At 38.9% G+C, this 12,383-nt stretch overlaps 1 protein-coding gene across 2 annotated transcripts; it reads left to right on the top strand.

Moving 5' to 3' along the window:
* Positions 1-7,313: 7,313 nt before the first annotated feature.
* On the top strand, positions 7,314-10,064 carry fezf2 (FEZ family zinc finger 2). Of its 2 annotated transcripts, none has more exons than XM_079396904.1 (5): positions 7,314-7,411; positions 7,812-8,649; positions 8,769-8,903; positions 9,013-9,145; positions 9,500-10,064. In XM_079396904.1, the coding sequence occupies exons 1-5, from the start codon at positions 7,374-7,376 to the stop codon at positions 9,751-9,753; spliced, it is 1,398 nt and encodes a 465-aa protein (XP_079253030.1). In that variant the 5' UTR covers positions 7,314-7,373; the 3' UTR covers positions 9,754-10,064. The 2 variants fall into 2 exon arrangements, with proteins under 2 accessions (XP_079253030.1, XP_079253029.1); XM_079396903.1 differs by having other exon boundaries at positions 7,370-7,534.
* The last annotated feature ends 2,319 nt before the right edge of the window (positions 10,065-12,383 follow it).

Genomic DNA, 12,383 nt, shown 5'->3' with positions numbered 1-12,383 from the left:
CCGAGCGCAGCGTGTGACCTCCGGAACAAATGAAAAACAGAAACTGCAGACACCGGTAAAGTAGCACACGATTACATTTGTGTGCCAACGTTTGGTTAGACTTAAACGTTTCGATTCGAGGCCCACAGCATGCGTATTTCACCGTGCCTGCTCGAGCAGATGTCATTGTGCGATGACGGTTCTCAGTAGCGCGTGCAGCGATTGGATGCCAGCTTGCTTCTCTAAGTAAACCCTCTAAGTAAACAGGTAGATGTCAGATCCCTTCAACAAGGACAATTCAAAGCCTCTTATGGGTTTTTTTAAGCCAAGCTGCAACCATCTTATCTCCGCATTAGGACCGGGGTACAACGGACCTGATTATTATTATTTTTTTTTATATGAATAGCTTAATGTTTGAAGTAATCTCACATTATGTTCAGCTCATGGAAGCACCGACAGGGTGAGAGTCAATGAGAGACAAAGAGAGATGAAGATGACGATCATCATCCTGCTTTAATCAGAAATGGCTCAGAGGATAAAGTGTGTCATATCTGGCCCTGTGAATGGGCTTATGCTTGAGAGCTCACTGTGCCTTTCCACCTAATATCCGCCCTTCAAGCGAGCTATACGATAAATCAAGACTCCATCACATGCCGCAATCACCCGTGTTAGCTTATTAATTTTACAATTAGCAGGAAATTAGGAATTCAAATCGTTGACTGTTTTGACCTTTTCAAATCACTTTATAGGAAACTTTTGAATAAAGATGCAGATGTGCTTCAAGTATTTCAAGTCGTCATAAGCATTTATTGGAGAGGTGCTATATTATTAACGCATGGCTGACACGTTTATTCAACCCACAGAAAAGTGACAATATTCAACATATAGCACTATATTTACAGAAAATAAATTCAGCAACATATAAACATTAAGGAAAATTTCATTCAAAATGTAGAAGTCTCTTGAGCCCAATTTAGGCTATTTGATTACAAGAAAAACATATTGTGAAATATTATGATTTAAAATAACCGTTTTCTATTATAATAGGCTATATTTTAAAATGTAATTTATTTTTTAGTAAATAAAATATTTCTGAAATCATTCTAATATGCTGATTTATATATATTTTTAATACTATTTTAATAATATGATGCATTTTTAGGATTATTTGATGAATAAAAGTAAAGTAAAGTAAAGTCGTGACGTATTGTCAAGTATGGTGACCCATACTCGAAATTGGTGCTCTGCGTTTAACCCATCCAAGTGCACACACACAGCAGTGAGTAGTGAACAAATGCACACACACACACACACACCGTGAACACACACCCGGAGCAGTGGGCAGCCATGCTGCAGCGCCCGGGGAGCAATTGGGGGTTCGGTGCCTTGCTCAAGGGCACCTCAGTCGTGGTATTGAGGGTGGAGAGAGCGCTGAACATTCACTCCCCCCACCTACAATCCCTGCCGGCCGGAGACTCGAACCCACAACCTTTGGATTACGAGTCCGACTCTCTAACCATTAGGCCACGACTTCCTATTTATTGAAATAGAAATCTTTTTTTTATAAATGTAGTTAATGCCACAAAATAAATGTGACCCTGGATCACAAAACCAGTCATAAGGGTCAATTTTTTTTAAAATTGAGATCTGAAAATTGAGATCTAAAATTGAGATGTATGGTTTGTTATGATAGGACAATATTTGACTGAGATACAACTATTTGAATATCTGGAATCTGAGGGTGCAAAAAAAAAGAAAAAAAGAAAAAAAAAATGCCTTTAAAGTTGTCCAAATGAAGTACTTAGAAATGCATATCACTAATTAGTTAGAAAAATTATGTTTTGATATGAGTACGGTAGGAAATTTACAAAATATCTTCATGGAACATGATCTTTACTTAATATCCTAATGATTTTTGGGATAAAAGAAAAATCGGTAATTTTGACCCATATTGTTGGCTATTGCTACAAATATACCTGTGTGATGTGAGACAGTTTTTTTTGGTCCAGGTTCACAAATATTCGTGGCAATTCATTATATAAAGTACTAGTATGAAAAACCGTTCTAATAAAACAATTTCTAAAGAATTACAAGTGCACAGTGTTGTACTGTGCAGCGTGGCCTCTGAATGGTGATGTTATGTGAGAGTCTGATAACTTGAGACATCTCCTCAAAGAAACACAAATATGCTTGAAATAAGTTTAAAGTGGATAACCAGGCCCTTGAGAGCAATGAGCTCACATTCTCCGCAGCCAATCAAATGGCTCGAATGCCATCCCTCGCTCTTTCTAATTCCCATCCTTCCCTCATCCACCTGTTCTGCAGCCTGAAGCGAATATGTTAATGCCCGGCCTTACTCACAAGACACATCATCTGCGTCCCGCAGTCTCCTCCATCCCCATAACACCGGAGGGGACATTCCCTTGTCCATTTTGCGGACCATATTTAATTTGGTGGACAGATGAGGGACGTGAATGGTGAATAGGAAGGTGAAGGGGGTTACTCAGGTTGCCCTGCACTTGCGGCTTTGTCAGACTTTCATGCCATTGTTCTGAAAAAAGCATTCAAACCTTTTGCTCGGAGCATCAAAGGTGCGGTGGAGTCCCCCACCCCACCACCACCATGCTTTGGAGACCACTACACCATTCACAGCTGATATTATAGAGAACATACTGCACACGGACAAGGGTCAGAAAAATAGAGGCAGGAGCAAAAGTGGTTCACTAGCACTTGAAAGAACGTTAGGACTTGAAAAGGAAAATAGAGAAGAAAGGTGCACTGAAAGACAATTTTAAACAGAAAAGAGCTGGCTAAGAGAGCATGCACTAGATAGGGAGCAGTGTATGGACAAGACCACACAATCAAAAATAGCTATTGAAAGTACTGCGACCATGCAAATGTTTGCCATATGCACACATCTGAGTGATTCTGGGATGCTGAAGAGAGCTGAACAGACAGGCAGTGAGGCGCAGGTGAGAAACTGATGGGCTGCTGGAATGTCTTGGCTGACAAAAGGACTCACTCAAGTCTGAGTTAAAACAGCCATTTTTTTGCAGTCCGCAGCAATTGCCTGACAACACAGCTGTTCTCCTTGGTCACCGTTTTCTTTGCAACTTCGACAGCTACTTTCTTTTTCTCTTACTATTGCTATAAGAGTGTTTTTTTTTTTTTTTTTGTCTGTATGTTTGCTTGAGGTAAGCATTTTTGTAGAAATCCGAAAAACTATTTGCAGAAATGTAAAGGTTACGTGACTATGTTTAGAGAAAGCTTCAAAAAAAAAAAAAAGGACAAATACATAATAAATTAGATTTTGGTACTCAACTTTAGTGAAAACGTTCCTCTTTAACCCTTATGTTTGGGGCCTTTTGTTAACTAACTAACTAACATACATACATACATAAAACATACCTTAAGGGTTTAAAAATTCTGTCGTCCTTTACTCAACCTCATATCATTCCAAAACTGTATGACTTATTCTATTCTGATGTGGAACAAAAGAAGATAACACTTAAAGGGATAGTTCACTCAAAAATGACAGTTCTGTAATCATCTACTCACCCTCAAGTTGTTCCAAACCTGTATGAATTTCTTTCAGCTGTTTCTTTCAGATATTTTGAAGAATGTTGCTGAAGAATGTTGGTAACTGAGGCAGTGAGATCCAGACAGATGAGTAAAGACTATGTCAGAGATCAATTTTAGAATAGGGAATAAAACATTTATTAAATAAATTTTTTAATACAATAAAACAAATAAAATAAATATATTACAATAAATTCTGAATAGGAAATAAGATCTATCTTATTTGACATCTAAAGTGCAGAGTATTTCAATTATTATATATAAGGGATGAAGTAGTGAATATCAAAAGAAAAGCCCAAAATAATAAGATATAAGGAAAAGGGAGGAGGAGGAGGAGAAGAAAGAGTAAAAAGTAGAGTTAGGTAAGTAATCAGAATATATATGCAGAAAACTTTCATCCTCCCAAACTGGTGTTTTATGTCTAATAAGAAAAGTTCAAATAGATGTATCCATGTTGTTATAATGACTGCAGGTCAGGTCAGAGGTCATCGTGACCAGTGAGATGTTGTGGTTAAAAAAATAAATAGATGTGTGGCTAGACATGGCTTTCAGACCTTTAGAGGAAATGCAGCAAAATGAGCACTTTCAAATATCTTACATATTTAAAAAATACAGCTTAAGGAAAAGAACATATAGTATAATTAATGACTAATTCTGAGAAACATTATTTCTCAGGCAGTAGTTGAAAGATGTCCAATATCTAACAAAACCCATCTTTCAGACATAATATGAAATGTGCATGACAAAAAATGTAAGAGTGCATGCTTTGTCATATCAATAACATCTGAATAATACATTTGAAGTGGTTGGATTTCAACAGAATTTTTATTTTTTGTATGGAAAAGCAGTTAATTTAACTTTATATCTGTGTTTGGGTGTATACGTAGGTTTGGTATGTGTGTGTGTGCGTGTGTATCATCACAGAACCTGGCATATTCAAGCAAAGCTGGCATATTGTCAATTTACAACCCTATCCGCTCACACACAGACTCCCTCCTCTCTGACAAGCCATCTCCTTCAGAATGATAATGATTGTTTATATTAAACATAAATTAATTGAATCCAACATTAAGTATGAGGATCCATTTCAAGAAAATGCAAAACAGGATAGTGTTTCACATATAGTTTATTTGCATAAAAAACATCTTACCTTGTATATATTGGCTGTGTACAGAATGTTATCAAATGCACACCTTTGAACTCCATTCACTGTTACACATGAATGAAAGAATTCACTTGTTATTCAGAGAACATTGACTTAAGCAATCAAACCATTTCACTCAAATCATTGACGAAAAGTGAACTGATCATCGTTTGTTTTCTAGCGCTGTATCCTCAAATCCATACTTTTTTAAATCAAGACCCTTTGACTTATCTGAGAACAGATGGACTGGAAGCGCTGGTCTCTAAATGCACCTAAGGGTGGGATCCCTGCCATAAAGTGTGGCACAATGTGTTTCTGGAGGTGTGCTTGTGTCTCGCTTCCTATGTGTTTGTCTATCTTATCCTGCAATTCATGCAATTAAGCTTACACACTTTCCTTAGAACGCCTGGAATTAAAAGCTGCTAAATTCACAGGTGTCATCATTATCAGTAAGTACAACACATTTGTGTTGGATACAAGCTTTTCAGTTCTTCTCTTAATGTAACCTGTTACCATTCACAAGCTGTCATTGCTGTTGCAAAGATGAACTCATTTATTAAAGAACCAAGCGTGGTTTAATTAAACAGTGGGCAAAGAAAAAGAAGCCCGCTGAAAATGAACAGCCAGTAACAGTGAATATGTTGATTGACCATGATAACTTATGCCTGTTTAAGCATATTCACTGTTCATTCTACACACTCAATGACATGTAGCCAAGGAAAAAAAACTCATTGTGAATTGTGATCACTTTTAAGAAATCAACCCTGGGAGGCTGGACCAGTTTAAAAGTTTTGTTTTGGGCCTTTTTACATGAAAAGTAATACAAAATAAGAGTAATGCAATGTAGGTTAAAATTATATAAATAACAGATTTTATTCCCAAATGCAAATATGATGCACCCCAACCCCGAAATAAATAAATAAATCCTGTTTTTGTTTAGACAAGTCTACAAAAATGCTTCCAATATTCTGTAATGCATTTTTGTAAGAGTGGCCATTCGACTAATAGGCTATTAATTAAGATTTCGTTCCAAAGCAATTACAATAGGCCTATATTATATAGCCTACCAAAACAAAACTGTGCCAAAACGTTCATTTCTTAGTATAGTGTGCGAATTAATAGTGGTTTGTACTGGCCATTTATTCTCAAAATCTATTTGAAGGTCTGTATTTTTTATAAGACAATTAATCCCGCCTTAATACACAAGCAATTTGTCATGTAAATCGCGCTCCGTCTTTTCGCTTTCTGAAGAGGAGCGCGTCCGTTGAATGGGAATTTGAGCTCATTTCACAACGTGTTCGTGGGCTGAGAGTGGAGTTACAGCAATGTTTATTGTGCGGACACGCCGCTAATTGTGCCTGAATAAACTCAAATTAGAGTTCGATCATTTACATATGAGTAGAATTAGTGGAACCTGTTTAAAGTCCTCTCTGTTGCGGCTGCAGGTGTGGGGAATGGGATTTTTGTGCTTGTTTTATTTCGTGGAAATATAACTGCAATAAGCAAATAAGTGCAATTAAGTTGCAAAGCCAAACTACAGAAATATGTAGGCTACTATATAAAATAGATTCAAATGATTCCGATTCACGAACAAATGATATTCCAGTGTCCTGCAGTTGTGCTTGAAGAGGTCAGCACGCTTCAATCAGAAGAATGTTAAGTCAACATCTTCAGGCGACACTGTGTGAGCAACTTCAACCATATTCTCCTCACAGTAGAGATAACCAGTGTTTGAACTTGAAAAGCTCCGTTTCGGACGTTTTGTAATAATTTGTTGTGTCTCAGTTGAAATCGTCTGCAAACAAATGAATTCAAGCTGGCCCTCTTAAAAAGACGAGAGGGCGACTGGTCATTGTAGCAACCACACAAAACTGGATTCCAGCAAACTTTTTATACAGCTTTAAAAGAGTCTCTCTTTTTTCCCCATTTCTTGCTATACCTCTGGCCAGGCTAAGTCTTTTCTTCCCTGCTTTAATCCTTCCCTTTATTTCAGAAAAACACAAAACCAGGTTCCACGCAGTGCTTTAGTGGCTAAAAGTGAAAGAGCTGCTTCTTTGGAGGCTGAACTCTGAATCGCGCTGGAAAATTGGTTCCTCTGAATAGGTGAAGGAGGAAAAACGTTTTAATAGGATCCGAGGGAGGTTCTGCTCTCGCAATCTGCTCTCTAAACAGGTGGAAATTGGACCTTCTCAATTGTACAAATAGTAAGTATAAACCAGCATGGAAAAGCAATTTTCAGCGACAAGGATTAGCAACTTGCAATGAAAATTGAAACTGGTCTGACGGTTCACAAATCCTTCTTATTAAACCGACCTGAGCTGCACATTTCCTGTGAAATTGAGAGCACCTTTAAATAAATAACTAAATAAATAACACCAAAAAGTGAAGTACAAAATCGTGAATATCAACTATTTAAATACAGAAATAAAAACATCATTTGTTATAAAAATGAAGTTGAAGAAAAGCCACTAAATTAATGTCATTTACAGACATTATTTCTATGTCTTACTGCTCTGCACCTGCACCTCGCGGATCATAATATGAACTGTGAGTGGATGCGCGACAGACCATTTGAGGCAAGAAACTTAAATAATAATCTGTAGTATCTGTCATGCATACCACCCCCGTGGCCGTGTATAAATGAGCGGTAGGAGAGGGGACAGTTCTGGTGATGGCGTTTCCTTGTCACCCTGATAAGAGCAAGAGCAAGTGATGTCAGCTAAGTGCTCCAGACAGTGATCTCGCGCTGATGAGGACGTCTGCGAGTAAAATGTGACAGTGCAGTCACGCCGTTATCGTTGAATACATCTGCTGTGCGCTTTGGAGGAAAAGGTAAACTACAACATCGACTCTCTGGCGTAAGTTTGCTGTAAGATTTTCGCAGGTGCTGAATAGGAATCGACTCTGGGAGGTTTTTTTTTTCTTATTCTCTGTTTAACGAGCTATGTAATGTCCTGTTAATTTTGTGTGTACTAGTTAATGAGCATTAATCGGGTACCCCTGGACGCTATTGTTCTGGGGATGGCCATTTGAATGCAAATGGATGACAGTGTAAAAGCAAGGTGCTTATTAAACTGGTGCATGTCCTGGCTTCTCTGGAATTCCGCAGGAGAGGACGGGGCGGCTGGTCGATGCTCACACCAAGTTGGGTAGAAATGGCGAGCTCTCTCCCTCTGGAAACAATGATGTCCTGCCCGAGACTAGACGACGGGAGCCGGGCCACTGCGGCACCCAAGTCCCTGGCCTTTTCCATTGACAGAATCATGTCCAAGACGTCGGAACCAAAAGCCGCCGCCGCGGAGGAGGAGCGCCGCGCAGGACACGAGGGGTCCGAGGGGAAGAGGACGCTCGGCTTGTGTACCCCGATTCCCTGCATGATCCCGATACAGCCGTTCAGCTACGACCTGCAGGCCAAGGCTTTAATGAACTATTCCGAGTTTTGGAAAGTTAATTTCAGGGGAGCATTATGCACTTCAGCGGCCATGTGTAAATCCAACTGCGGCGTCTGCGGTAAAGCGGACGCGGGAATCAAGCACTCGGTGTTGCCGGGAAGCAGGGTCATTAAGCCGCAGGTGATACACCAAGCGCTGGCCATGCCCACTAACGGATCGTTGTGTTATTTCAATTACTTGGACTCGGCTTATCATCAGTCCGAGCTGCTGAGCGGACATTTATTTTCCTCAGCAATCGCGAACTCTCAAGCACAAGCCATTAGCGCGCATCAGAAGCTCCTCTTGTTGGAGAACGCTAAACTTGCGTGCGTTTCACCCGAGAAATTCCCCACACCTCAGTACCCACATAAAGAGCATCTCCCTGGGCAGCTGGATCAGATAGTGCGGGAGAACCACAGTTTGACTGAGAAGAACGGAGTGAAAGCGCACAGCAAAACGAATAACTGCTCCGCTGACGGAAAACCCAAAAACTTCACGTGTGAAGTTTGTGGAAAGGTAAATTACGGATTTTGTCAAGTTGGTTTGAAGGGATGTGGGACTGTAAAATTATGCTCCCACGCAATAAATTGTAGATGATTTATTATTTATTAAGCTCTTTCGTTTTTCTTTCATAGGTCTTCAACGCGCACTATAACCTGACTCGTCACATGCCGGTACACACAGGCGCGAGGCCGTTCGTGTGTAAAGTATGCGGGAAAGGTTTTCGACAGGCCAGCACATTATGTAGGCATAAAATTATTCACACACAGGTGAGTAAATAAAAAACTACAATTTTAGAACCTTAATAATTTAATATATATTTTGAATAAAATGCACGCGCGAGATTTACTTCCCCAGATGTTGTGAATTGATTCACAGGAGAAACCTCATAAATGTAACCAGTGTGGAAAAGCTTTCAACAGAAGCTCGACTTTAAACACACATATCCGAATTCACGCAGGCTACAAACCATTCGTCTGCGAATTTTGTGGAAAGGGCTTTCATCAAAAAGGTTAGCAACTTCTGAATTATTTCATTCGATTGTTTTTTTTTTTAAGTTGTTGAAATGAAGCCTTTATCAATTTTAAATAAGACCAATTTGCCACTCAGCTAACAACTTACCATTACAAGATTTTTACATTTCATATGGGTCAAAACACAGACCTTTAAATCCTTTGTACGTCGACAGTTCTCGACGTTATATTAACTAAGTTTGACAACTTCTTGACTTCAACATGCAAAGTGCTGATTAGGCAAGGCTTGGAAATGAAACTCTTCTGCTAAATGTTACTTAATTATGAACTGTAGACCTGCTGAGAGAAAAAAATGACATAATTCGTTTTTATAAATATTTTTTTTTTTTCAGGGAATTACAAGAATCACAAACTGACCCACAGCGGCGAGAAACAGTACAAGTGTTCAATCTGTAGCAAAGCCTTCCATCAGATCTATAACCTCACGTTTCACATGCACACGCACAACGACAAGAAGCCTTTCACCTGTGGGACCTGCGGGAAAGGCTTCTGTAGGAACTTTGACTTGAAAAAGCACATACGGAAACTGCACAATAACGCCGTTTTATCCGGCGGTAACGATTCTTCCAGAGGACACCAAAACTGAGACGCGACCGAACGAGGACAACTGATGAACAGCACGATTTTTTTTTTTTTGTGGTGCTTTAACATCTACCACCGACATGAAACGAAGATGAACGGGACGGGAGAAAATCATCACATCATCGAAGAATTGTACATAAAACAGAATAAAATATTATTTAATGAAACCACTGCCATAAGGGGCTACCGAGGAATTATTTGTAGACTAGATGAAGGGAAAGCGTTTTATAAATAAATGCATCTTATGTGTAAAATAAATGTTTGATAAATTTGTAAATTTGTTGACAGTTGTTGACACAGTAAAGCGAATATGCTAAAATAAAATAAAAAATGAATACAAAAATGTCGGATTTATTTATAGCCTATATATTTATTTTTCATGTGTAGAAAAAATACCAGATTTCACCATTTAAAATGTTTGTGTCTGTTTCACATGAAGAGAAATTGTTTAATTTTTGTGGGTCTTTGATTTAGGAACTAATTTGTGAATTAATAGAAACGTGATTTGCCATTGTAAAAAGAAAGAAATACAAACAAATAAAGAGAAAAAGGGACTATATTTATATACTTATTTACATAGCTTATTGGAAAGAAGATAACTGCGATTTTTGACGAAATAAACCTATAATTAGCCACATTACAGTAAATTATAAAATCTCAAGCTAGAGTGATTTTACAGTTTAAAAAGGAGGGACAAACAAGACTCATTAATCTATCAAATATAATAACTATCGACCTATTGCCTTGCAGCCATTCAGTGCTCAGTTCAATTTAAAGCTCATAATGACATATCTGGAGGAGTTCAAAGCCTGCAGTTTCACTCAGACATTTGATACACGACTCTGCCTCTGTGACCGTGCACTTGACTTCGGTTTAATGGCTCAAATTATCAGATAAAACATGGACTCTTGAAAGCCTATTACGCTAATCAACTAAAGCGCCTCAAGGGAAGCTTCAGCGCATCAAGTCGTGTTCATCAGAAGGTGGAAAATGGACTGCACTTCTCCCAATTCTCCTCATCACCACAGCTTTAATAAACAATAATGTATTCCGCGCACGGATCCTGGAACAATATTATTCTTACATGCTAACAGAAATTCTGATGAGAGACAAGCGCGTGATCCCAAATCTCGCTCTCCCAATTACAGCCCAATTAGCAATTATGCCCACGTCTTGGGATCACGAAGAAGACTAATATTACTAGTTGAATGGCATATCCACGTCCTCAGAGGCAGAGGTTCTAAAACGTTTTTAAACAGAAGCGTCTTTATTTAATTCAACTGCATTCGAATGTCGTCCCGTGCGGAATATTTAAGCGTGATTTTTTAAAAACATAAATCACGAAAGAGTCAACGAGGGATAACTGGGTCTCGAGAGCTACATTTATTTGATTTAGTCCACAGAGTTTATAAAGCGCATTTACTGAAAAATTTAAATTTTCTTGGGCAAGCCAAATAGAGAAAAAAAAAACTAGTAAAATTATAATTTAGAAGACTAAATTATTTTTACAGTGACATTTTATTGCATCATGTTATATTGCATAAACACTTGGAGAACTGGAAGAGCATTATTTATGAATGATGCATTTTCAATGGAAAAAAAGTGGCAAGAACTGTCTATTTTGTTCTGAATCAAAATGCATCATTTGATTAAAGTTTTCGTTTTCAGCTCTACTTTACTGATCATGAACGACATTCAAGGTGGTCTAAAAATGCGATGATCACTACAACTTGTAGGCTAACTTTCATTTTCAATTTTAACGCGCTGACGATTTGTTTGAGAGTGAATCAATATAACGTTGGCAAAAAACAAAAAGGTGAACTAAAAGATCAGAGCATTTCTGGTGGTGAAGAGGTCTGGGAAAATACCAGTGAGGGCGGGTGTCACCAAAAGATATGTTTGTGTGGGGTATAAAAAAAATCCCTTTTGTGCAAAGCTGCCTATCTTGCCTAGTGCCTAAAAAGATTGCAGAGAAGAAAACAACCTAAAGGCAGTCTCGTTGGCCTTTTTCTGCACTTACCTCTCAAACATCTGAGCAACCAGCTTTGCTTCTAGAAACATGTTAATTGACAACGGAGCTCATTACTGCATGCACATGTAACGCGGCGAGAGGGATTATCGGGACAAGAGCGCATTAATTAACTGTCAACAGCGGAGAGCATGTACACGACAGAGATCAGCCGACATTGAGGCATTAACAAGCGACAAAAGCCCGGCTGAGACAGGAAGAAAAAAGATCCAGACTTTTGTTTGGTCAACTCAATTGATTGTAAATGGAAGATTAACGGGGGTAGCGTCAGCATTTTTTAAGGGGGCGCGGAAGAAAAGGCCCCAATTAAGCCCACCAAATGTTAACTACATCGTTTCTCTCAGTTTAGCCCAAATGAAATTCTAATTAAACCGTCCTCCTTCCATCATTATGGAAAGCAATTTCTCTCCCACTTGGAGAAGAGCGGACCAGTTGTAGTACTTGTTAAGGGAAGCATTGCTTCTTGGCACAAAGCGCTCGCGAGGAGCACTGTAGCGCGCCAAGGGGAAAGTTAATGAGCGTCAGGCGCGCACTCTTTGGATCCGTTCCTACAGATCGGTGTTGAAAAGATGGACTCAGCCAAGCGACCGCATGGTGTTCTTTAC

Source organism: Barbus barbus (genome assembly GCF_936440315.1).
Source record: "Barbus barbus genome assembly, chromosome: 37".
Taxonomy (NCBI): Eukaryota; Metazoa; Chordata; class Actinopteri; order Cypriniformes; family Cyprinidae; genus Barbus; species Barbus barbus.
Note: the sequence above shows the minus strand (reverse complement) of the source record. Positions and strands in the feature narration are given on the sequence as shown.

Excerpts from the sequence above, each read along its gene's own strand:
- fezf2 (XM_079396904.1), top strand. The coding sequence starts at position 7,374 with ATGGCGTTTCCTTGTCACCCTGATAAGAGCAAGAGCAA. Across the intron at positions 8,904-9,012 it reads ATAAAATTATTCACACACAG|GAGAAACCTCATAAATGTAA; the intron begins GTGAGTAAATAA and ends ATTGATTCACAG. Across the intron at positions 9,146-9,499 it reads AAAGGGCTTTCATCAAAAAG|GGAATTACAAGAATCACAAA; the intron begins GTTAGCAACTTC and ends TTTTTTTTTCAG.